We start from the raw sequence: 23,542 nt of genomic DNA, 5'->3' as shown, positions 1-23,542 counted from the left end.
CTCATAAGAGCAACACTGGAATATGGCAGCATAGCGTATATTGTATGTCTGCAGCAGAGTTTAACCTAAAGCTATTTGACATAATGCAATCTCAAACCCTGAGAGTCTGTTGTGGGACCTTTAAAGTAGCAGCCATACAGGTAGAAGTTGGGGAAATGCCATTAACAATCAGAAGAATAAAGTTAATGTTGGCATACTGGGTAAATCTGCAAGAGCATAAAAAAGAGTACCCAATAAAGGCCATCCTCAAAGAGTGCTGGGACACAACAAATCCAATCTGTTGGACAGGGGACACCAAAGCAAAATGCCTAGGACTACAGAAGCTTGATACTGTATCAGTCCCACTGTGGCACTATACAGCACCCACCATGGAAACTATTAACTTCACCAATAGATGTAAGTCTAAAACAATAAATAAAGGACAAACTCATCACACATCACAAGAATAATAATCCAAAACCATGTAAACACAACAGGAAATAAGAAACTAATAATACATACACCGAGGGCTCAAAAGATCCAGGTACAGCATGAACAGGGACAGTATTTTACTTTCCACAGTACAAGATAACAGCTAAGGAAAGAACAACGGACCAACTAACAACTAACAACTATCTTCTTTTGCTCGTGCCGTTACATATAATATCTGACGTTCCACACTCCAGTACAGCAGGAGGTAATGCACCAAAATCCACCAAAAAACCTCAAAGAAGAAGAAGCTGTCTGCAGATGGGTCAGAGAGCTGAAGCACTAACTGGTGGTTAATTATTACTGCATATTATCTTTGTGTATATTCTGATAACACACTGTGTGTGTGTGTGTGTGTGTGTGTGTGTGTGTGTGTGTGTGTTTATATAATACATTTTTAAGCTGCTCTTTCATGACCAGCGGTTGTTTGTAATTGTTTTGTTTTCAGTGTGAGACAAATTACTGCTTTCTAAAGAATACAGAAAAAAAACACCATGTTGAAGTCCATGAAATAAATATATGATTCTTTACCTTTATTTAGCTTTAGTCTCAGATAAAAGGCCTATTCACATGGGATTAGTATTACCTGGGGACCTCGTGTGATTTAGAAATTACCCCCCACATTTACTTACTTATCTCCCAGATATGATGTTTTTCATACAAATAAATATTACATTTATATTATATTACAAATAATATTACATTTCATACAAATAAAGCCCTATTCGCTATTTTATTTCTTTCTACACATTGTGTTGTTGTATGGTGTATAGTGATACGACCCAAAACCCAAAATACTTTCACTCCAACACAGCCTCCATTCTGTGCAGAAGATGAATAGAAAGGTGCAAAGGACACAAAAATCTTAAAAATAAATATATACGACCCCAACAAATTCTGGCCAAATCACATACATGCTGATTCACACGGGACTAATATCTTTACTTTACTATTTTTACTTTACAAATTACAGACATGGCCGATTCACACTGGATTAAGATCACAGATAACCTCCTCAATTACTACAAATGACTAGAGGTCCTCAGGTAATACTAATACTGTGTGATTAGGTCTAAAGGTTTGGCTTTATTGTAGATTACAGAACACATGTTTTTATTGATTTGTCGCTCTGGAGAAACATCTGTCCATTAACATTACAGTCTATAAGGTTAAATGTCCTGAATAAAATTAAACCTTATCAGGGAATCGGTTAAAATGCAAGTTTTAAAACAACAGACATCACCTGAGACAATAAAGACATAAATGAGTGTGTGGATGATATTCTCATTTTACTACGTATTTGACTGGTTGTAACAGGAGGACTCCCATGCTAAACATTAACATTCGTGTCCAGTAGGGGGAGGTATTGCATTGTTCTGCTGTGTGGCTGGTATTGACTTGGCCTAGCTGATGTTCCTACGTGTTGTTGGAGTGTTTTACAAACCAGAAATCTAGAGTGACAAAACTGAAAATGTAATATTTTAGGCAGTTTGTGTGCATCTAGAGGAATGTAGTGTTTGTAGAGTATTTGTGAGAATTTAATGAACACTGTAAGGTTTTCTGATATTGTGTGAGCTTTCCCGTGCCTTATAAGGTAATACTTCCTAAAGCCCATGGCCAGATTGAATCCAAATATTCAATAATAACATATTCATATAATAAATTTACATATTAATGACTTTGTTCTTTTGAGGTTTGGGATGTACGTGACAGAGGACACCTGGACAAAAGCTTAAGTGTACTTTCTGTGTTGATAATCAACAGAGACCTTCAGACACATTTTGTGTGTGTGTGTGTGTGTGTGTGTGTGTGTGTGTGTGTGTGTGTGTGTGCGCATGTGTGTGCATGCTTGTGAGTGTCTGTTTGGTCATAAGTGTGTGCGGGTGTGTGTGTGTGTGTGTGTGTGTCTTTCTCCTCCAGGTCAGGGTCGGCTGGTATCGTATCGCGATGTGACGAACACAAAAGCATTAATTCTTCATTTAACTCGTATTAAACAAAACATTTGGAGGCTCATTTTAAACCTTACAAACATCACATTGAACTTCATTTAAACATTTCACTGCATATCATACAGTTTATGGCTGTTGGGAACTTTTTCCTTTGTGGAATCAGAGACCAGGAGACAGTATTGTCAGATCTTTCAAGCAGAAGTTACTCTTCATTGAGAACTCGCTGTGCGTCGCTGTAGTCACTTTCACTGTAGCCAAGTCTGACTGAATCTCCGCTCTGGAGAGTTTATACTTCTTAAGGGGAAGGGACAAAAAGAGGTGGAGACGATCTAAACAAAGCATAGTGTAGTACAGGAATCAGCCTGGTAACGGAAATTCATCAGCATAACAGTGCGTTTCAAATGAATAGGTGCTAATCTAATCAGCCTGACAGTATCACCCAGACCTTCACACTATCATAGACACAAAGGCACAGCCTGGCCTTGAGATTCGCATTCAGATTTACCTTGGGACCCTACCCAGTGGTCAGGAAGTACATAAAGACAAAAGGTTAATATCTCAGACACCTGGGCTACCAGACTTGATCTTCTTAGAATGTCACCATCTTTACCTCAAAATGTAAAACCCAATGTACATAACTCTTTTAGTTTATATACTATTATGTTGGAACCTAGATTTAACATTTTACAAATTTGTAATCCTACACTGTGTTAAATTAAAATGAAGTTTGAGTTACGTGTTGGTGGCATTGTTGTAGGATGAGGCGTCTCTGTGTGTTAGAACTGTTCAGTAGCTCGATTTTGGTAAACACGTCACTATGTCAGGACAAAACTGCTGCATCAGAAACACTGCCATAGCAGGTCACATGATCATTTAGGAAGTGAAATTATAAATAAGATTTGTTTTTTCTGAAGTCGAGAAGGCATGATGATTATAAACAGCACCACATCAGGCCAACCTGTCAGTAATGCCGTCTCTCCTTTAACGACCTGGAACCTGAAACCTCTGCTCTAAACAATCCTTTCACTACATATTCCACATGTTTACATTTCTGTTGGGCTTTGCAAACCCGAACACTTTCCATACTACTGAAGAAACCGCGCCTCTCTTGGAAACAAGCTCTTTGGTTTCATCAGAGCACGCTGCCATGTAGTATTTCATATTTCCCACAAGGGTGTCGCAGAACTACAGAAGCTCGCGGTGTAATACCAAAGTGAAACTGTAAAATCGATTTTCATTTTTTAACATCAACATAAACCATGGATTCGAATTAATCGATACTAACTATTAATCAGACAGCTCTACTAACAGACCAGTTCAAAAGCAGAGTGTCACCTTAACTTAGTAAGTACGACTGTGCTCTCAAATTTCACTGGTTTGTGGATCAGTAGATCTTACACACAGACACTGCAGAATTGTTAATGAATTTCCAGTGACTTGTAGTTTTAACACTCGTTAGTTTTTCTTGTAAAGTGTAAGAACTTATTCCAAAACAATTTAGGGGTCTTTTAAGGAAGACGTGTCACCTGTCCACTGAACGAGCTACGTCTAAAAATAAACTAAGCTAGGGCACATCTACTGTATGCTTCCTAATAAAGGCTCTGTGAAGGTTTGGTCAAAATGATAAATGGTTTAGGACGAGTTGCAGATAGAAACAAAGTGTGATGATGATGATGATGAGAGACGATGGACAGTGAACCCTATGTGTCTCCTGTGCTTCTCAGACATGTCACACAACCAGGTAATTAAAATGTCAGTGTGTGTGAGAAGGGGTTGTGTGTCTGCGTCTTTCATCCACTCTTCAGCTACCAGGTCATACGGATCAATGTTTTTGATCTCTAAAAGTTCCTCAAAATATCTCTGCTTGGCACCGACATTTAACTTCTCCCAGTAAGGTCCCTTTACTTTAGGTTTACTCTTCTTCATCTCGAAAGAAAACACCATGTCACAAATCTAAGAACAATAACAAGCCGCTCTGAACTCTGTGTCACTCTCAACACATCTGTGTCAGAAATCACCATGGCAACCGATCAGCATTAAAACCAAAGATGATAGTGACTTCCCAAAAAGCAACACGGTATAAAAACAGTGTGATGTAACTCCACATTCTCTATATTAAACATACAGTAGTGATCATGCACTGTGATCTCCTCTCATACACACACCTATTGATCCTGTTCTCAACTTCAACTCTGTGTTACTGTATGAGTGTATTTGAGTCAGTGAGTTTATTTATAGATATTTTTTATTTATAAAAAGTAAAATAATACAAAAGAGCTTATTACTATTTAAGAGCTCCATGAGAGGACTATTAATAAATACTGCATGGTTTTAATACTGCTTCTATTATACAGATCTGGCAACCCTGTTTATAGCAGTTAGATGGAGACGAATGTTCACTGACAAAATAAACATTATTTCAGCTTTAAGACCAATAAAATGTTTCTCATTTGCATTTCCCTGCTGCTTTTAAACCCTACAGCTCACACACAGTGCATTTAGTTTGTGTCCCAGGTGCAGTTTGTGTGATTAGTTACAGTGTTTTAGTAAATTTCACAGTCATTTCAGACACACTGCAGTCACATCAAGTCATGTTTTGCTCTGCAGCTTCTCACATACGTACATCTGACCCAAAGACTCTGTGACAAATCATCAGTGTGCAGTGAAAAGAAACAATCTTCCTCCTCAGGACATTGATGATCAACCTAAAACTTCTGCTTCAGTCTCACTATTAGAGAATGTGTCTTACTGAGGAGCAGGTCATGTGACTCTCAGAGAGATGATCTTACCCCAGTGTCTCCAGTTTACAGTCAGGATTCTCCAGTACAGCACAGAGACACTTCACTCCTGAGTCTCCTACTTTATTCAAGGACAGATTCAGTTCTCTCAGGTGTGAGGGGTTTGATCTCAGAGCTGAAGTCAGAGCAGCACAGCCTTCATCTGAGACACCACAATCCCACAACCTGTAGAGACACAATGACACACTCTTCATCACCAGATTTCAATCTTCATTTAATACTTATTTTAAAGCTGATGTGTTTGTAAAATGTCATGATTATTGTTAGGGAGTTTGAAATTAGGTTATTAGTTTAAACTATAGAATGTATTGTCTAATGTGTTAGTGCTAAATCTTGTGTACTTCACTTCATGTTTAACAATTATTCAGTTAAATGCTCAATGCTTTTTTCAGACAAGTTTATAATGAAAAAATAAATATTATAATATATAATATATTAAGTGTAATACATTACAGATATACTTCAATTTCCTTATGTAATGTGTCAGGTACAGTATGTACGTGACACAGCCATATACTTTAAAGAGTGATTCTAACTATATAAGCACACAATTAATAAGGAAAATATTCATAAAAATATTATAGTCTTGGCTTTGCGCATCTATTTATAAAAAATTTTTTGTGCAGCCTGAACTAATCGTATGCTAATTAGGCCTTTCATGGCACTGAGATCACGTGACCTGAGCCCTTATTATAATTTTCTTCAAAACAACCATCATGGTGGACACAGAGGCAACTCGCAACAAAGACGTAAGCGTTTTTACAGAATCTGCCAAGAAAAATCTTCACTCGTTTGGTTTTCCGACATTCCGACGTTTGTTTTGACTCCTTGTCACATTTGCATAATATTTATTAGCTCTGTCAAAGATTGGCATATACACAGGATCAGCCTTGTCTGTGTTCAATTATTTCAATGTTTATACAACAAATTGTACATTTATATTCTATAGTGATTATTTTCTTCTTTTCATTTTAACGTACAATCCTACACATTTAAATTGTGAGACTATATGCTCCAATTGAATATTCTTTTTCTTCTTCTTCTTCTTCTTCTATGTATGGTCTGTGTCTTTAGCATGTAAAATTACACGTGAATTGGGTTTTTGTATAATTTAATTACATCATAAATACACTCACTACTACACTAAAAACAGCTTTAAGTATAAACATATACAGTATATTATAGCAATATAACTTCACGTATACTAGTCATTAGTCCATCCTAGTCTTTGGCATGCTAGGATTTAATATACGTAGCATTGTTTCTCATGTCTTAGAATTAATTAATTTTGTTAAAAAAAATAAAATAAAAAATCCACTTTGGTTTAAATTACTTTGTTGCTGTCTCATTTTATATTTTGAATTTTGAATATAAATTGACTTCTTAAAATAAAATGCCTTTGGTGAGTGTGAGTTATTGTGGAAAATTGTGTTTAATTTTATAACTGTAACCAAATGGTAGCTTTTTCCTCAACACAAAATGAAAACATAGAACACTGACGAGAGCTTCACCCCAACATTCAGGAGTAGAGCTGAGGGAATTTAAAAAGGTTAAGTACACTGTGAAAATTATTTTATAAAATGGAGAAAGAGAAAAAGGAAGAAAGTATTTGATGGGTTTATTAAGGGCGATGGGACTAGAAAAAAATATTTTAAAAAAAAAGATTTAAAATGAAAGAAAGTGGACGGAGATCAAGACCAAAAGGTGGTGGTAATGCAACATAGTGGATGCCAACCGCCAGTAAACACCAAGAAGATAAAGGACTAACTACATCATCAACCTAAGGCCACTGTTGCCATGGGTTACTAGACACAGGCGCTGACCCTCTGTCGGCATGTTAAATACGTTGAAATGTTTATTTTGAACTCATAAGAGCATCACTAGACTATGGCTGCGTATCGTATATTGTATGTCTGCAGCAGAGTTTAACCTAAAGCAATTTGACATAATGCAATCTCAAACCCTCAAATGACTAGAGGTCCTCAGGTAATACTAATCCTGTGTGATTAGGTCTAAAGGTTTGGCTTTATTGTAGATTACAGAACACGTTTTTATTGATTTGTCGCTCTGGAGAAACATCTGTCCATTAACACTACAGTCTATAAAGTTAAATGTCCTGAATAAAATTAAACCTTATCATAAAGTCCGTTAAAATGCAAGTTTCCAAACTACAGACATCACTTGAGACAATAAAGACATAAATGAGTGTGTGGATGATATTCTCATTTTACTACGTATTTGACTGGTTGTAACAGGAGGACTCTCAGGCTAAACATTGACATTTGTGTCCAGTAGGGGGTGGTATTGCATTGTTCTGCTGTGTGGCTGGTATTGACTTGGCCTAGCTGATGTTCCTACGTGTTGTTGGAGTGTTTTACAAACCAGAAATCTAGAGTGACAAAACTGAAAATGTAATATTTTAGGCAGTTCTGTGTACATCTAGAGGAATGTAGTGTTTGTCAGAGTATTTGTGAGAATTTAATGAACACTGTAAGGTTTTCTGATATTGTGTGAGCTTTCCCGTGCCTTATAAGGTAATACTTCCTAAAGCCCATGGCCAGATTGAATCCAAATATTCAATAATAACATATTCATATAATAAATTTACATATTAATGACTTTGTTCTTTTGAGGTTTGGGATGTACGTGACAGAGGACACCTGGACAAAAGCTTAAGTGTACTTTCTGTGTTGATAATCAACAGAGACCTTCAGACACATTTTGTGTGTGTGTGTGTGTGTGTGTGTGTGTGTCTTTCTCCTCCAGGTCAGGGTCAGCTGGTATCGTATCGCGATGTGACGAACACAAAAGCAATAATTCTTCATTTAACTCGTATTAAACAAAAAATTTGGAGGCTCATTTTAAACCTTACAAACATCACATTGAACTTTATTTAAACATTTCACTGCATATCATACAGTTTATGGCTGTTGGGAACTTTTTCCTTCGTGGAATCAGAGACCAGGAGACAGTATTGTCTTATCTTTCAAGCAGAAGTTACTCTTCATTGAGAACTCGCTGTGCGTCGCTGTAGTCACTTTCACTGTAGCCAAGTCTGACTGAATCTCCGCTCTGGAGAGTTTATACTTCTTAAGGGGAAGGGATAAAAAGAGGTGGAGACGATCTAAACAAAGCATAGTGTAGTACAGGAATCAGCCTGGTAACGGAAGTTCATCAGCATAACAGTGCGTTTCAAATGAATAGGTGCTAATCTAATCAGCCTGACAGTATCACCCAGACCTTCACACTATCATAGACACAAAGGCACAGCCTGGCCTTGAGATTCGCATTCAGATTTACCTTGGGACCCTACCCAGTGGTCAGGAAGTACATAAAGACAAAAGGTTAATATCTCAGACACCTGGGCTACCAGACTTGATCTTCTTAGAATGTCACCATCTTTACCTCAAAATGTAAAACCCAATGTACATAACTCTTTCAGTTTATATACTATTATGTTGGAACCTAGATTTAACATTTTACAAATTTGTAATCCTACACTGTGTTAAATTAAAATGAAGTTTGAGTTACGTGTTGGTGGCATTGTTGTAGGATGAGGCGTCTCTGTGTGTTAGAACTGTTCAGTAGCTCGATTTTGGTAAACACGTCACTATGTCAGGACAAAACTGCTGCATCAGAAACACTGCCATAGCAGGTCACATGATCATTTAGGAAGTGAAATTATAAATAAGATTTGTTTTTTCTGAAGTTGAGAAGGCATGATGATTATAAACAGCACCACATCAGGCCAACCTGTCAGTAATGCCGTCTCTCCTTTAACGACCTGGAACCTGAAACCTCTGCTCTAAACAATCCTTTCACTACATATTCCACATGTTTACATTTCTGTTGGGCTTTGCAAACCCGAACACTTTCCATACTACTGAAGAAACCGCGCCTCTCTTGGAAACAAGCTCTTTGGTTTCATCAGAGCACGCTGCCATGTAGTATTTCATATTTCCCACAAGGGTGTCGCAGAACTACAGAAGCTCGCGGTGTAATACCAAAGTGAAACTGTAAAATCGATTTTCATTTTTTAACATCAACATAAACCATGGATTCGAATTAATCGATACTAACTATTAATCAGACAGCTCTACTAACAGACCAGTTCAAAAGCAGAGTGTCACCTTAACTTAGTAAGTACGACTGTGCTCTCAAATTTCACTGGTTTGTGGATCAGTAGATCTTACACACAGACACTGCAGAATTGTTAATGAATTTCCAGTGACTTGTAGTTTTAACACTCGTTAGTTTTTCTTGTAAAGTGTAAGAACTTATTCCAAAACAATTTAGGGGTCTTTTAAGGAAGACGTGTCACCTGTCCACTGAACGAGCTACGTCTAAAAATAAACTAAGCTAGGGCACATCTACTGTATGCTTCCTAATAAAGGCTCTGTGAAGGTTTGGTCAAAATGATAAATGGTTTAGGACGAGTTGCAGATAGAAACAAAGTGTGATGATGATGATGATGAGAGACGATGGACAGTGAACCCTATGTGTCTCCTGTGCTTCTCAGACATGTCACACAACCAGGTAATTAAAATGTCAGTGTGTGTGAGAAGGGGTTGTGTGTCTGCGTCTTTCATCCACTCTTCAGCTACCAGGTCATACGGATCAATGTTTTTGATCTCTAAAAGTTCCTCAAAATATCTCTGCTTGGCACCGACATTTAACTTCTCCCAGTAAGGTCCCTTTACTTTAGGTTTACTCTTCTTCATCTCGAAAGAAAACACCATGTCACAAATCTAAGAACAATAACAAGCCGCTCTGAACTCTGTGTCACTCTCAACACATCTGTGTCAGAAATCACCATGGCAACCGATCAGCATTAAAACCAAAGATGATAGTGACTTCCCAAAAAGCAACACGGTATAAAAACAGTGTGATGTAACTCCACATTCTCTATATTAAACATACAGTAGTGATCATGCACTGTGATCTCCTCTCATACACACACCTATTGATCCTGTTCTCAACTTCAACTCTGTGTTACTGTATGAGTGTATTTGAGTCAGTGAGTTTATTTATAGATATTTTTTATTTATAAAAAGTAAAATAATACAAAAGAGCTTATTACTATTTAAGAGCTCCATGAGAGGACTATTAATAAATACTGCATGGTTTTAATACTGCTTCTATTATACAGATCTGGCAACCCTGTTTATAGCAGTTAGATGGAGACGAATGTTCACTGACAAAATAAACATTATTTCAGCTTTAAGACCAATAAAATGTTTCTCATTTGCATTTCCCTGCTGCTTTTAAACCCTACAGCTCACACACAGTGCATTTAGTTTGTGTCCCAGGTGCAGTTTGTGTGATTAGTTACAGTGTTTTAGTAAATTTCACAGTCATTTCAGACACACTGCAGTCACATCAAGTCATGTTTTGCTCTGCAGCTTCTCACATACGTACATCTGACCCAAAGACTCTGTGACAAATCATCAGTGTGCAGTGAAAAGAAACAATCTTCCTCCTCAGGACATTGATGATCAACCTAAAACTTCTGCTTCAGTCTCACTATTAGAGAATGTGTCTTACTGAGGAGCAGGTCATGTGACTCTCAGAGAGATGATCTTACCACAGTGTCTCCAGTTTACAGTCAGGATTCTCCAGTACAGCACAGAGACACTTCACTCCTGAGTCTCCTACTTTATTCAAGGACAGATTCAGTTCTCTCAGGTGTGAGGGGTTTGATCTCAGAGCTGAAGTCAGAGCAGCACAGCCTTCATATGACACATCACAACCACGCAACCTGTAGAGAGACACAATGACACACTCTTCATCACCAGATTTCAATCTTCATTTAAGACTTAGTTTAAAGCTGATGTGTTTGTAAAATGTCATGATTTTTGTTAGGTAGTTTGAAATTAAGTTCATAGTTTAAACTATAGAATGTATTGTCTAATGTGTTAGTGCTAAATCTTATGTACTTCACTTCATGTTTAACAATGATTCAGTCAAATGCTCAATGCTTTTTTCAGACAAGTTTATAATAAAAAAAATAATATTATAATATATAATATATTAAGTGTAATACATTACAGATATACTTTAATTTCCTTATGTAATGTGTCAGGTACAGTATGTACGTGACACAGCCATATACTTTAAAGAGTGATTCTGACTATATAAGCACACAATTAATAAGGAAAATATTCATAAAATTATTGAGTGATACCATTATTGTATTGGCCTTGCGCATCTATCTATAATTATTATTATTTTTTTTTGTGCAGCCTGAACTATTAGTATGCTAATTAGGCCCAACCTCCATTTCATGTCACCTAAACCATCATTATAATTTTCTTCAAAACAACCATCATGGTGGACACAGAGGCAACTCGCAACAAAGACGTAAGCGTTTTACAGAATCTGGCAAGAAAAACATCTCGTTTGTTGATACCTTGTCACATTTGCATACTCATTAATATTCATTAGCGCCTGCCAAAGATGGGACTAGAAAAGAGGATTTAAAATGAAAGAAAGTGGAGGGAGATCAAGACCAAAAGGTGGTGGTAATGCAACATAGTGGATGCCAACCGCCAGTAAACACCAAGAAGATAAAGGACTAACTACGTCATTAACCTGAGGCCACTGTTGCCACTAGACACAGGCGCTGACCCTCTGTCGACATGTTAAGTACTTTGAAATGTTTAAATGTTTTTTTTGAACTCATAAGAGCATCACTAGACTATGGCTGCGTATCGTATATTGTATGTCCGCAGCAGAGTTTAACCTAAAGCAATTTGACATAATGCAATCTCAAACCCCGAGAGTCTGTTGTGGGACCTTTAAAGTAGCAGTTATACAGGTAGAAGTTGGGGAAATGCCATTAACAATCAGAAGAATAAAGCTAATGTTGGCATACTGGGTAAATCTGCAGAAGCGTAACAAAGAGTACCCAATGAAGGCCACCTCAAAGAGTGCTGGGACACAACAAATCCAATCTGTTGGACAGGGGACACCAAAGCAAAATGCCTACGACTAGAGAAGCTTGATATCAGTCCCACTGTGGCACTATACAGCACCCACCATGGAAACTATTAACTCCACCAATAGATGTAAGTCTAAAACAAAAAATAAAGGACAAACTCATCACACATCACAAGAATAATAATCCAAAACCATGTAAACACATACGTACATCTGACCCAAAGACTCTGTGACAAATCATCAGTGTGCAGTGAAAAGAAACAATCTTCCTCCTCAGGACATTGATGATCAACCTAAAACTTCTGCTTCAGTCTCACTATTAGAGAATGTGTCTTACTGAGGAGCAGGTCATGTGACTCTCAGAGAGATGATCTTACCTCAGTGTCTCCAGTTTACAGTGAGGATTCTCCAGTACAGCACAGAGACACTTCACTCCTGAGTCTCCTACATTATTATTATTAGACAGATTCAGTTCTCTCAGGTGTGAGGGGTTTGATCTCAGAGCTGAAGTCAGAGCAGCACAGCCTTCATCTGAGACACCACAAGACCACAACCTGTAGAGAGACACAATGACACACTCTTCATCACCAGGTTTTAATCTTCATTTAGGACCTAATTTAAAGCTGATGTGTTTGTAAAATTGGTTTTATTCAGAATGACATCACCTGTTTATTCTAATTAATAATGTAATTAAAACTGATCATACTGAGTCTTATATTTTGTATATGTGTGTATATTTACAGTATATTGCTGCACGATTAACACAATGAAAGTGTGAACCTTTAATTAAAAAATTCCTTAGTTTTCCACATTTTGTCCTCTTTTTAGAAACAGGTGGAAATTCATTCATTCTAAATATATCCATTATTATAATCATATCTGTACAGAGCTTGTGGAGTTGATGTGTAAGGTTTTCTTATATTTCTATCTATTACATGTTAATGTCTTTTGTTCTTTTGATGTACGTGACACAGGGCACCTCACGTGCAAACTCAAGCTCGTTTTTGCATGTTGAAACTCGTGTACGCTCAAGTTCATTTATCTACAACAGGAGGCTGCTGCTGCTATAAGAATATATTCATGGTATATTACTCGTGTGTTTTAACAATAAAATTGTTGTAATGTACTTGTAATACATTAATGATATACTTTAATTTCCTTTATCACTATGTCAGGTATGCATGTTAGTACACACAGCCATATACTTTAAAGATTTATTCAGACTATACAAGCAAACAAATAATAAGAATATTCATAAAGATGATGAGTGATACAGTTATTGTCTTGGCCTTGAGCACCCATCTATAAAATGCATTTTTGAAAATTGTTTTGTGCAACCTGTACGTTTAGTATGCTTATTTGGCCCAACCTCCCTTCCATGGCAGAGGTCACGTGACCTGAGACTTCATGATAATTATTTTTAAAACAACCATCATGGTGGACACAGAGCCACCTCAATTTCATAGCAATTTATCATTCATCATTCATTCATTTAATTATTATCTAGACACATTTTTCTCACACATACACACTTCCAAATATTTTCTTTTCTTTTCTTTCTTAAAAAAAAAAAAAAAAAATCTTTCATTTTTTTCTTGTGAAGCTGCTTTGGGACAATGACCATTGTTAAAAGCGCCATATAAATAAAATTGAATTGAATTGAATTGAATTTAGCAATCGGGTTTCTGACATCTTGTTTGTTTTGAATGAATGATTGAATTTGCCACATTGCCACATGTGTATACTCAGTAATATTTGTTAGCATCTACCAAAGATGGGCATCTACACAGGATCAGCCTTGTCTGTATTCAATTATTATTTATTAAACACATTGTGTTTTCTATAGTGATTTTATTAAATTTTTTGTCCTCATTTTTACATACATTCCTACACACGTAAATTTTGAGAACTATAAATACACTTAGTACAATTAGTAAAAGTTAAATTAATTGTTCCAAAATAGCAAGCTTTACATATACTGGTCATTAGTCTGGCTGCAAATAAACTTAAGGATGCCATGGCACGCTAGGATTTAATAAACTTAGTATTTTTTTTTTTTTCACTTGGGCAGACAAACAAGCTGGTTACGTCTTATCTTCATTTAAAACTTACTTTAAAGCTTCATTTAAAAGTACTTTAATACTTCAAAACATCTCCAGTAGCAGCCATACAGGTAGAAGTTGAGGAAATGCCATTAAAGGGGTCATACAGGCCTACATGCACTTTTTTAAGCTGTTTGGACTGAACTGTGTGTTAGGAGAGTGCGTACACAACCACTTTACAATGATAAAGAGCCGCCCAGTGGTTTTCTTTTCATTTATTACAATAACATGCCCCTATTGAAATCACTCCTAGTGAAATGCTTACACGACCGCCAGTGACCTTAAAAAGAGAATTAAAACTTATAAGTAATAAATATCAATAGAAGAAATATGATAAAAAATTTAAATAAAAATTTAACTAGAAAAAATAGAACCTGAAAAATAGAAATATATTGTATACATAGAACTATAATTTTGAGCAAGTATGCATAGAAAAAGTGACTTTGTGCAATGGTTATTAAAGTGACTTTGTGTAATGGTCCAGAATGTAAACGTGAACATGTAGTGTAGATGTGATGTGCGTGGAGTTGTCCATAGTGTCCATGGATGTATAAAGATTGATTGATTGATTGTGAGAATTGTAAAAATATTGTGTTAGTTTTGCCTAGTGATGTGGTTGAGAGACCTTATCGCCTGCGGGAAGAAGCTCCTCCTCAGTCTCTCTGTGTTGGCCCTCAGGGAGCGGAATCGCTTCCCAGACCGCAACAGAGTAAACAGTCCATTGTTGGGGTGGCTGAGGTCCTTCACGACCTTCCTGGCCTTGGTCCAGCACCGCTTGGTGTAGATTGAGTGCAGGTCAGGGAGCTTGATGCGGATGATGCGCTCAGCTGATCGCACCACCCTCTGTAGAGCTCGTCTGTCCTGCATGGTGCTGTTCCCGAACCAGGTCGTGATGTTTCCCGTCAGGATGCTCTCTATGGTGCAGGAGTAGAAATTCCTGAGCACCTTGGAGGGCAGTCTAAAGTCTCTCAAGCGTCTGAGGTGGTACAGACGCTGCCGGGCCTTTTTTACCACGGTGTTGATGTGACAGGACCATGTCAGGTCCTGCGTGATGTGAACACCGAGGTATCTGAAGCTGTCCACTCTTTCCACTGGGCTCCTGTTAATGATGGGGGTCTGGTAGTTCCTCTCCTGCTTTGTACTGAAGTCCACTATCAGCTCCTTTGTCTTGCTGACGTTCAGGAGGAGATTGTTTCTCTGGCACCAGTTCTCCAGATTTCCAACCTCCTCCAGGTAGGCCGTCTCATCGTTGTTGGTGATCAGGCCCACCACGACAGTATCGTCAGCAAACTTGATGACGGTGGTGGAGTTGGTAGTGGCCACGCAGTCAGAGGTGTACAGAGAGTACAGCAGGGGGCTCAGAACACAACCCTGGGGGGCTCCAGTACTGAGAGTGATGGAGGCTGAGACATGGCCGCCCATCCTTACTGCCTGTGGTCTGCCAGTCAGAAAATTGGAGATCCACTGACACATGGATGAGCTGAGTCCCAGGTGCTCCAGCTTGGTGGTGAGTTTGGAGGGAATTATGGTATTAAATGCAGAGCTGTAGTCGATGAAGAGCATTTTCACATAATTCCCCCTCCGAGTGTCCAGGTGAGTGAGAGATGTGTGGAGGAGATGTGAGATTGCATCGTCCGTGGAACGGTTTGGACGGTATGCAAACTGTAGTGGGTCCAGTGTGTCTGGTAGTGAAGAAATGATGAAGTCTCTGACCAGGCATTCAAAGCACTTCATCACTACTGAAGTGAGGGCTACAGGGCGCTAATCATTGAGGGAAGCAGGATGAGGTTTCTTTGGGACTGGAACAATAATGGACTCTTATAAGTTATAAGTTATAAGTTATGAGTATAAGTTAACTTATACTCTCATAGAACATGGTTATGGCTTCTTCTCTATGTACATTTGTCTCTATATAATCCCTAATCGCCCGTTTATAATAAACAATGCATTAAGGTGATTGTCTAGTTGCAAACTGTGTACGTAGTCGGAAAACTATATTATGCTTACCTTTGTAACGCTAGATGGTTTATAATGATGTCTGTCGAAGATTAAGAAGTCTGTTGGACAGGGGACACTAAAGCAAAATGCCTAGGACTAGAGAAGCTTGATACAGATAGCATGTCAGCCATCACTAGTCTGTAAACAGGAAATTCATGCAGACAAAACCATCTGGATAACATCTTATAAATAGTGTCAGAATTATACCAGTAGGGTGTAAGAAGGTCTTTCCAATCGGTACCAGCACATGTTGTGAAGCTAAAATAAATAAAATGGTGAAGCTGAAGTCATGACATCACAGTATGCCCCACCTCACAGTCACAAATGGAGCAAAGGTACCGACTCAACATACAAGCGCCATCTGTGACAGAGAATCACCACCGCACAGTCTCTACCCCTAAGTAACTACACACAACAAAAATATAAACGCAACACCTTTGTTTCTGCTCCGATTTTTCATGAGATGGACTTAAAGATCTAAAATTCATTCCATATACACAATATTACCATTTCTCTCAAACATTGTTCACAAATCAGTCTAAATGTGTGATAGTGAGCACTTCTGCTTTGCTGAGATAATCCATCCAACCTCACAGGTGTGCCACATCAAGATGCTGATCTGACATTATGAGTAGTGCACAGGTGTACCTTATACTGCCTACAATAAAAGACCACCCTGGAATGTGCAGTTTTTTTGCTTTTTTGGGGGTCTGGGGACTCAGAACCGGTCAGTATCTGGTGTGACCACCATTTGCCTCATGCAGTGCAACACATCTTCTTCGCATAGAGTTCATCAGATTGTCAATTGTGGCCTGTGGAATGTTGGTCCACTCCTCTTCAATGGCTGTGCGAAGTTGTTGGATATTAGTGGGAACTGGTACACGCTGTCGTATACGCCGGTCAAGCACATCCCAAACATGCTCAACGGGTGACATGTCCGGTGAGTATGCTGGCCATGCAAGAACTGGGACATTTTCAGCTTCCAAGAACTGTGTACAGATCCTTGCAACATGGGGCCGTGCATTATCTTGCTGAAACATGAGGTGATGTTCATGGATGTATGGCACAACAATGGGCCTCAGGATCTCATCACAGTATCTCTGTGCATTCAAAATGCCATCAATAAAATGTACCTGTGTTCTTCGTCCATAACAGATGCCTGCCCATACCATAACCCCACCACCACCATGGGCCACTCGATCCACAACATTGACATCAGCAAAGCGATCACCCACACGACGCCACAAAACGCTGTCTGCCATCTGCCCTGAACAATGTAAACCGAGATTCATCCGTGAAGAGAACACCTCTCCAACGTGCCAGACGCCATCGAATGTGAGCATTTGCCCACGCAAGTCTGTTACGGCGACGAGCTGGAGTCAGGTGAAGACCCCGATGAGGACGACGAGCATGCAGTTGAGCTTCCCTGAGACGGTTTCTGACAGTTTGTGCAGAAATTGTTTGGTTATGCAAACCAATTGTTTCAGCAGCTGTCTGAGTGGCTGGTCTAAGACGATCTTGAAGGTGAACCTGCTGGATGTGGAGGTCCTGGGCTGGTGTGGTTACATGTGGTCTGCAGTTGTGAGGCCGGTTGGATGTACTGCCATATTCTCTGAAACGCCTTTGGAGACGGCTTATGGTGGAGAAATAAACATTCAATGCATTTAGACTGATTTGTGAACAATGTTTGAGAGAAATGGTAATATTGTGTATCTGGAATGAATTTTAGATCTTTAAGTCCATCTCATGAAAAATCGGAGCAGAAACAAAGGTGTTGCGTTTATATTTTTGTTGAGTGTATAATGTAACAGTACAAGGTCTGAGTATAAAAACCTGTGTGTGAGTGAAGAGACTGCAGTCAGTAACATGTGAGACGGGGAAGCTCATCGGCTGTTGGTCATCTCAGGGACACTGATGATATGATAATAAAGCATATTTATTTTATACGAAGGACTGATTATCACTTGAATCTGAATTACTTGACATTTAATTTAATTACTATAGTGCTCATTACAAGAGAAAAGCAATAACTTTTATGTTATGCCCTGATTTTTGTTTAAGTGTTTACATGTTTTCACAAAAAAAAAAAAAAATCATGGAATAGTCTATGTAAAACTTAGTTAAATAATTTTGTTGTTGTATTTGTTTACACTGTATTTAACTATTTTTTATTAGAACTAGTGATTTAACTATTATTTATCAGAAAAAGTGATGTATCTTTTTTGTGTTTTTTCATTTAAGGATATCGACCGCTTAGTTGAATCCACTTTAAACAATTGTTGTGTAACCTGTTGTGTAATTGTGTGTATGCTTGTAGTTGTTTCTTTTTCTTCTTACCATCATTTTATTAATATTTTTTTAATTATTAAATTACTTTGTCAATGTAATGTTTTATTATAAACACCCTGCTGTTTTATGGCCTAAATGTTGACTCTTTGTACAGCACTTTGGTCAAAGTGCTTTAGAAATAAAGTGGTATGGTATGGTAACCTGCAAAGCTGTCAGACACAAGAATTAAAAAGTGATTCCTGAGTTGATTCTCGTGTTACCTGTAGTTGACTTTTTTTTCCAAGTTTGGAGCCTATACTACATATTGAAGTAGATGGGAAAACCACACCCAGGTTAGGAGACACAGGAGCAGTTTATACATTAGATTAGCTTAGATTCAGCTCTATTGTCACTGCACATGTAGGTACTAGGCAACAAAATACAGTTAGCATTAAACCAGAAGTGCATTTTATAAATCGCTTATATAAACAGTATACAGTAAGGAATGTAAATATAATGAGTTCAAATAAGCAAATAATTTATATTTATTTACAATGAGAAAGATGCTGTATGCTCTGATAAAATAACTTGCATATGTAAACTGTACACACGTAAACTGTCCATGGGTAGGATTATATACACTGCAATAAGGGAAGACATTGTATAACATAATGAAATAATATGCATATGTTATCAATTCGCAGAGAAGAGTTATGTGCAAAGAGTGCAATGATATGTAGGTGCCATGAAGGAACATATCGTATACCAGGGTTATGATACTGCGGGTGAGAAGGGTATATACATGTGTGCAATTTGTTATTGAGAGTGGAATGAGATAAATCATGATATACAATACATGCAACAATTCTGAGTAGTGCAGTCCTGAGTGCTTAAGTTTTGTACAGTAGTGAGTTTTCAGCAGAAATTATAGGTAATGCAATTCTATTTGCAGCCTCTATATAGTAGCATTATTGAGCAGTGTAAGGTCAATAGAGTACAGTTAGATAGAGTGATGTATCAGTCAATGTGTATGTGATCGAGTAAAGACAGAGTTCGGCAACACATGCCTTTCATATTAACAGACTATTTTGGTACCACATGTGTAACAAGTGTGATGGGGGACTGTACACCTCTTATAATGGTCACATAAATTTCTGCACCAAACGGCAGTTCAGCACCAAGGACAGAGGAAAAGGGGCGAGGCGTGCCACATTTTTATATTTAATTTATATTTAGTGCAGTTTATATTTTGTTTAAAGATTGACTAATACAAAGCCCCTGTTCACCAATAAGTTATTGATCCAGATTTGTATGTCTAATTCCACAAACGTCCTTGCCCTGACATGTTTATATTGATACTGGTTCTTTCTCTAAGGTCAAAAGATGTTATAGACATTTAAATAAAAGAGTGTTGCTCAGTAACCAGTGTAAGTGTGGAAGTTCATTTAGCCTTAATATAGTTCTGTATGGCTACCAGTAGACAGAAGGTGAGTATATGAATGTTGAATCAAAGAGACAGCGTAGTGTGTCATAGTGGTATGTAAATGAAAGATGTTTAGCATTTTCCAGTAAGAGGAAATAGAAGTGGATGGATGATGGCAGATACTGAAACAATATAAAAAAATTGAAAAAATTAATGGAACACTCAAAGGCAAACTAACAAAATCTGTAAAAGTACTAACCTTAACTGGGTTGATGCTTTACCTCTTACGCTAGTGAGTTATTGCATGCAAACTAACAAACACTTACTTAACCCACATGAATCGCTTATGGGTCGACCCAAGCCTTTGTTATATTGTAGCGTCCGTCAATTGCAAATGAGGAAACTAACTACAATATACTGTATACAGTAATCTATAGTATGTGCAGGAAAAAGCCCAGAGAGGAGGCAGATGCTCCATGCCCAGTTTTTTCAGGAGACCAGATGTATCTACAAATGTTCAGAAGGAAGCGCACAAGCCCAGGAGGGGGTCCTACAAAGTCGTAGCAGCTATTCCAACAGCAGTTCAGGTGGAAGGCAGAACCACGTGGTATCATTTGAACCATTACACGAGAGTCCTCAAAATAAGTACAGAAAAAGAAGGAGGGAAACTGCAAACTGATAAAGCGAAAGGAGGAGATGAGGACCTAACATCCAATAGTAGCAAAGTGCAAAGTAATTAAATCCTTATTGGGGAATAACCAACTATTGGCACAAGCTGGAAACCAAATTGCGCAGCGTTGAACGCGCCGTGTGATCGAAATTAAGTATGAGAATCTGCTTGAGAGCAGCATCCCACTTCTGATTCAGACAAAACCGACTGACTGACTTTGACCAGTATTCCCCCTGACACACCTAACATGACAAACATTTGTACAGATTATATGTGACAACGATTCATGTCCTCCATGTTGTATAACTGCATTTCTGTTTAAACAAACCTACAGTATATTGCTTTACAATTAATTTTAATTTAATTAACAGGAAAAGTGCACTGGAAGGCCATAAACAAATTATGATCATGTGTGATGCCATTAAACAACTTTCTCTTTTATTCCAGATACCGAAATTTCATTGGAGCAGCTGACTGGTGACTTTACTGTGTCTAATGAAATTTATGAATGTTATTTATATCTAACCAAAGGCTTTCTAAAATTAACAGCATTCCCTAGCAACAACAGACAAGGACGAATCTTTGCATACAATCATCAAAGAAATCAAATACAGTGGAACCTCGCATTACGAGCATAATTCGTTCCAGAAGGAATAATAGGAAATAATGGGAAACTTAAATTATTCATTTTATAGCCCAAAAAAATAAATACATAAAAATAATTAACACAAAATATAAAGTAAAAAAAAAAAATTTAACCTGCATTTACATTGAAAAAAAAAAGTAAAAATAAATCCCGACAGATAAGTGTTTCCATTTGTGCACGCATGCCCTGTGTGTGTGTGTGTGTGTGTGTGTGTGTGTGCACACTTTAACGGAAAGACAGTTTTTAAAACAGTTTAAAAATTAACCGTTTAAAAATGAGCAAGGAACATCTCTAGTCACACTCGCGTGAGCGCATACGAGCGAAATCACTGCTGTAAAGTAAAACAACAACAAATTAAACAGCACCTTACTGTTGAATCGCGAGAGAGCGGAGTTTCTGTGTGTTTAAAGCCGGGTGGAGGTGGGTGGGGGCTATAAAGCCGAGAGAACGTGTGTGTGTGTGCATGAGCGTAAATTCCATTTAACAGTAGGGGGGGGCAATAAAAATAAAATTTCTCATGAGCAATTTTTGAAGGGGACACAAATAATACAGTCACATTGTACTTATAAAGATATGATATATTGTAGCATGGAGACTGAGCCATTATGGTTATTTCCAAAGTTTTTCTCAGGTTCAATGACAAAGCAGATTTTACTTCAAAACTATTCACTGCATTGTTAATGTTGTTTACAGTCAAGCCATCAACATACAACAAAATTTAAACATGACTGTTATTGTAAAAAAGATATATAAAATAAGTAATGTTTTGTAACAAAACCAATTAGTAAATAATAAATTTACAGTAAGTGCTCTATGTAAACAACATAAAATAAAAAATAAATAAATCTGCAATTTAAAGCAAACTTACATTGATGAATGGACATTAAACAAAAGCACCAAATGTGTTTTTCCTGGTATCACTGGGCCCCACAAACTCTTGGCATATGTTGTTTATGATAAGGTTGTCAAGCTTGTCTTTGTGCACATTGCAGACTAACAGACTGTTAAGTCTGTCTTGGCCCATAGTAGCCCGTAGCCACGTCTTTAGTCTCCGCAAGGCACTGAAGCTCCTCTCAGCTTCACATGAGGACACTGGAACCACCAACAAAATTCTGACAAGGACCTCAACTTAGTCAAACAACCCACGCACCTTCACAAGCATTCCCCTTAGGATCTCTGCTGCCTCTTTACTGCTGCTATAGGAGAATTTCTGGTGAAAGAGAGGAAACTGTACTGCAAGAGTACCTCTGTGCAACTCAGGGTACTTATCTACTGAATGAGTTAACAATCCAGTAAAAAAGTCATTCTCTAAGCTTTGCAGAGACTTTAGACTGTCTTGGTTGAAACGCTCACCAAACTGAACCTTCACACAATCCAATACTTTGAAGAACTCTGCCCTGTAATGGTCCACTGCTTTGCCAGCAAAACGCCTTGAATTTGCTGTCTCAATAGGGTCAACTAATTCGATGGAGTTTAAAAAATGTTGTAGCTTTCTCGTTCAATTCAGGATAGCTCTTGTCATTCCTCTTTTCCTGAAGGTAGGATCGTACACAATCTACTGCATCCTGCATACCAGAGACAGCCTGGGTCGTCTTCTGCAGTGAAATGTTTAGGCACTCAAGTTCTCCAACAAAAGCAGAAGCAAGTGTAAGACCCAACACAGTCTTACCTTTACTGAAGTGCTCAAATAAGCTACTAGCAGTTGAAGCTTTCCTAGACACACTTTTTGCCATCTCTTCTAGACTAACAAGGACCCGCTCATACTGCCCTAGCACAGCTATTATAGCAGAATTACGCACAGTCCACCTGGTTGGACATAGAGGTTTCAGTGTGGTTCATTTTCAGAGGTAACTATGTTTCTTAAATTTTCCTGACTGGTTGAAAATGATGCCTAACTGATGGACTCAAGAAATGCAGTCCCGGATCATTGGGGAGACTGAGCAGCCAGCCTGTGTGATTAAATTGACACAATGTGCCCCACAATGCACATAGAGGGCAAATGGCTGCTGCTCCCTCACTACTGCCTGTGCACCACTGTACTTTCCTGCCATGTTGGAGGCACCATCGTAACTTTGCCCACGTAAAGCAGACATTGGCAGATTAAGCCTCAACAACACATCAGTAACCATTTTTGCAATGCCTTGGCCTGTTGTCTTTAATAAACTGTACAACCCGATAAACTCCTCGTGTGGCATAAGGTCATGGAACACATAGCGCAGTCAGACACTTTCCTGCTCAATACCAGAAATATCCTGGGTCCCATAAACTATTACAGAAAACT

General features: G+C 38.1%; 1 protein-coding gene across 1 annotated transcript in view; it reads right to left on the bottom strand.

The window, feature by feature from the left end:
• The window catches only part of LOC128534119 (NACHT, LRR and PYD domains-containing protein 12-like), a 483,267-nt gene that overhangs the window by 5,412 nt on the left and 454,313 nt on the right, over positions 1-23,542 (bottom strand). Inside the window, exon 15 of the mRNA XM_053508420.1 lies at positions 12,532-12,708. Within this exon, the coding sequence (XP_053364395.1) occupies positions 12,532-12,708 (177 nt within the window). The remainder of the gene's footprint in view (positions 1-12,531; positions 12,709-23,542) is intronic.

This window comes from Clarias gariepinus, chromosome 12, assembly GCF_024256425.1.
Source record: "Clarias gariepinus isolate MV-2021 ecotype Netherlands chromosome 12, CGAR_prim_01v2, whole genome shotgun sequence".
Classification (NCBI taxonomy): domain Eukaryota; kingdom Metazoa; phylum Chordata; class Actinopteri; order Siluriformes; family Clariidae; genus Clarias; species Clarias gariepinus.
Note: the sequence above shows the minus strand (reverse complement) of the source record. Positions and strands in the feature narration are given on the sequence as shown.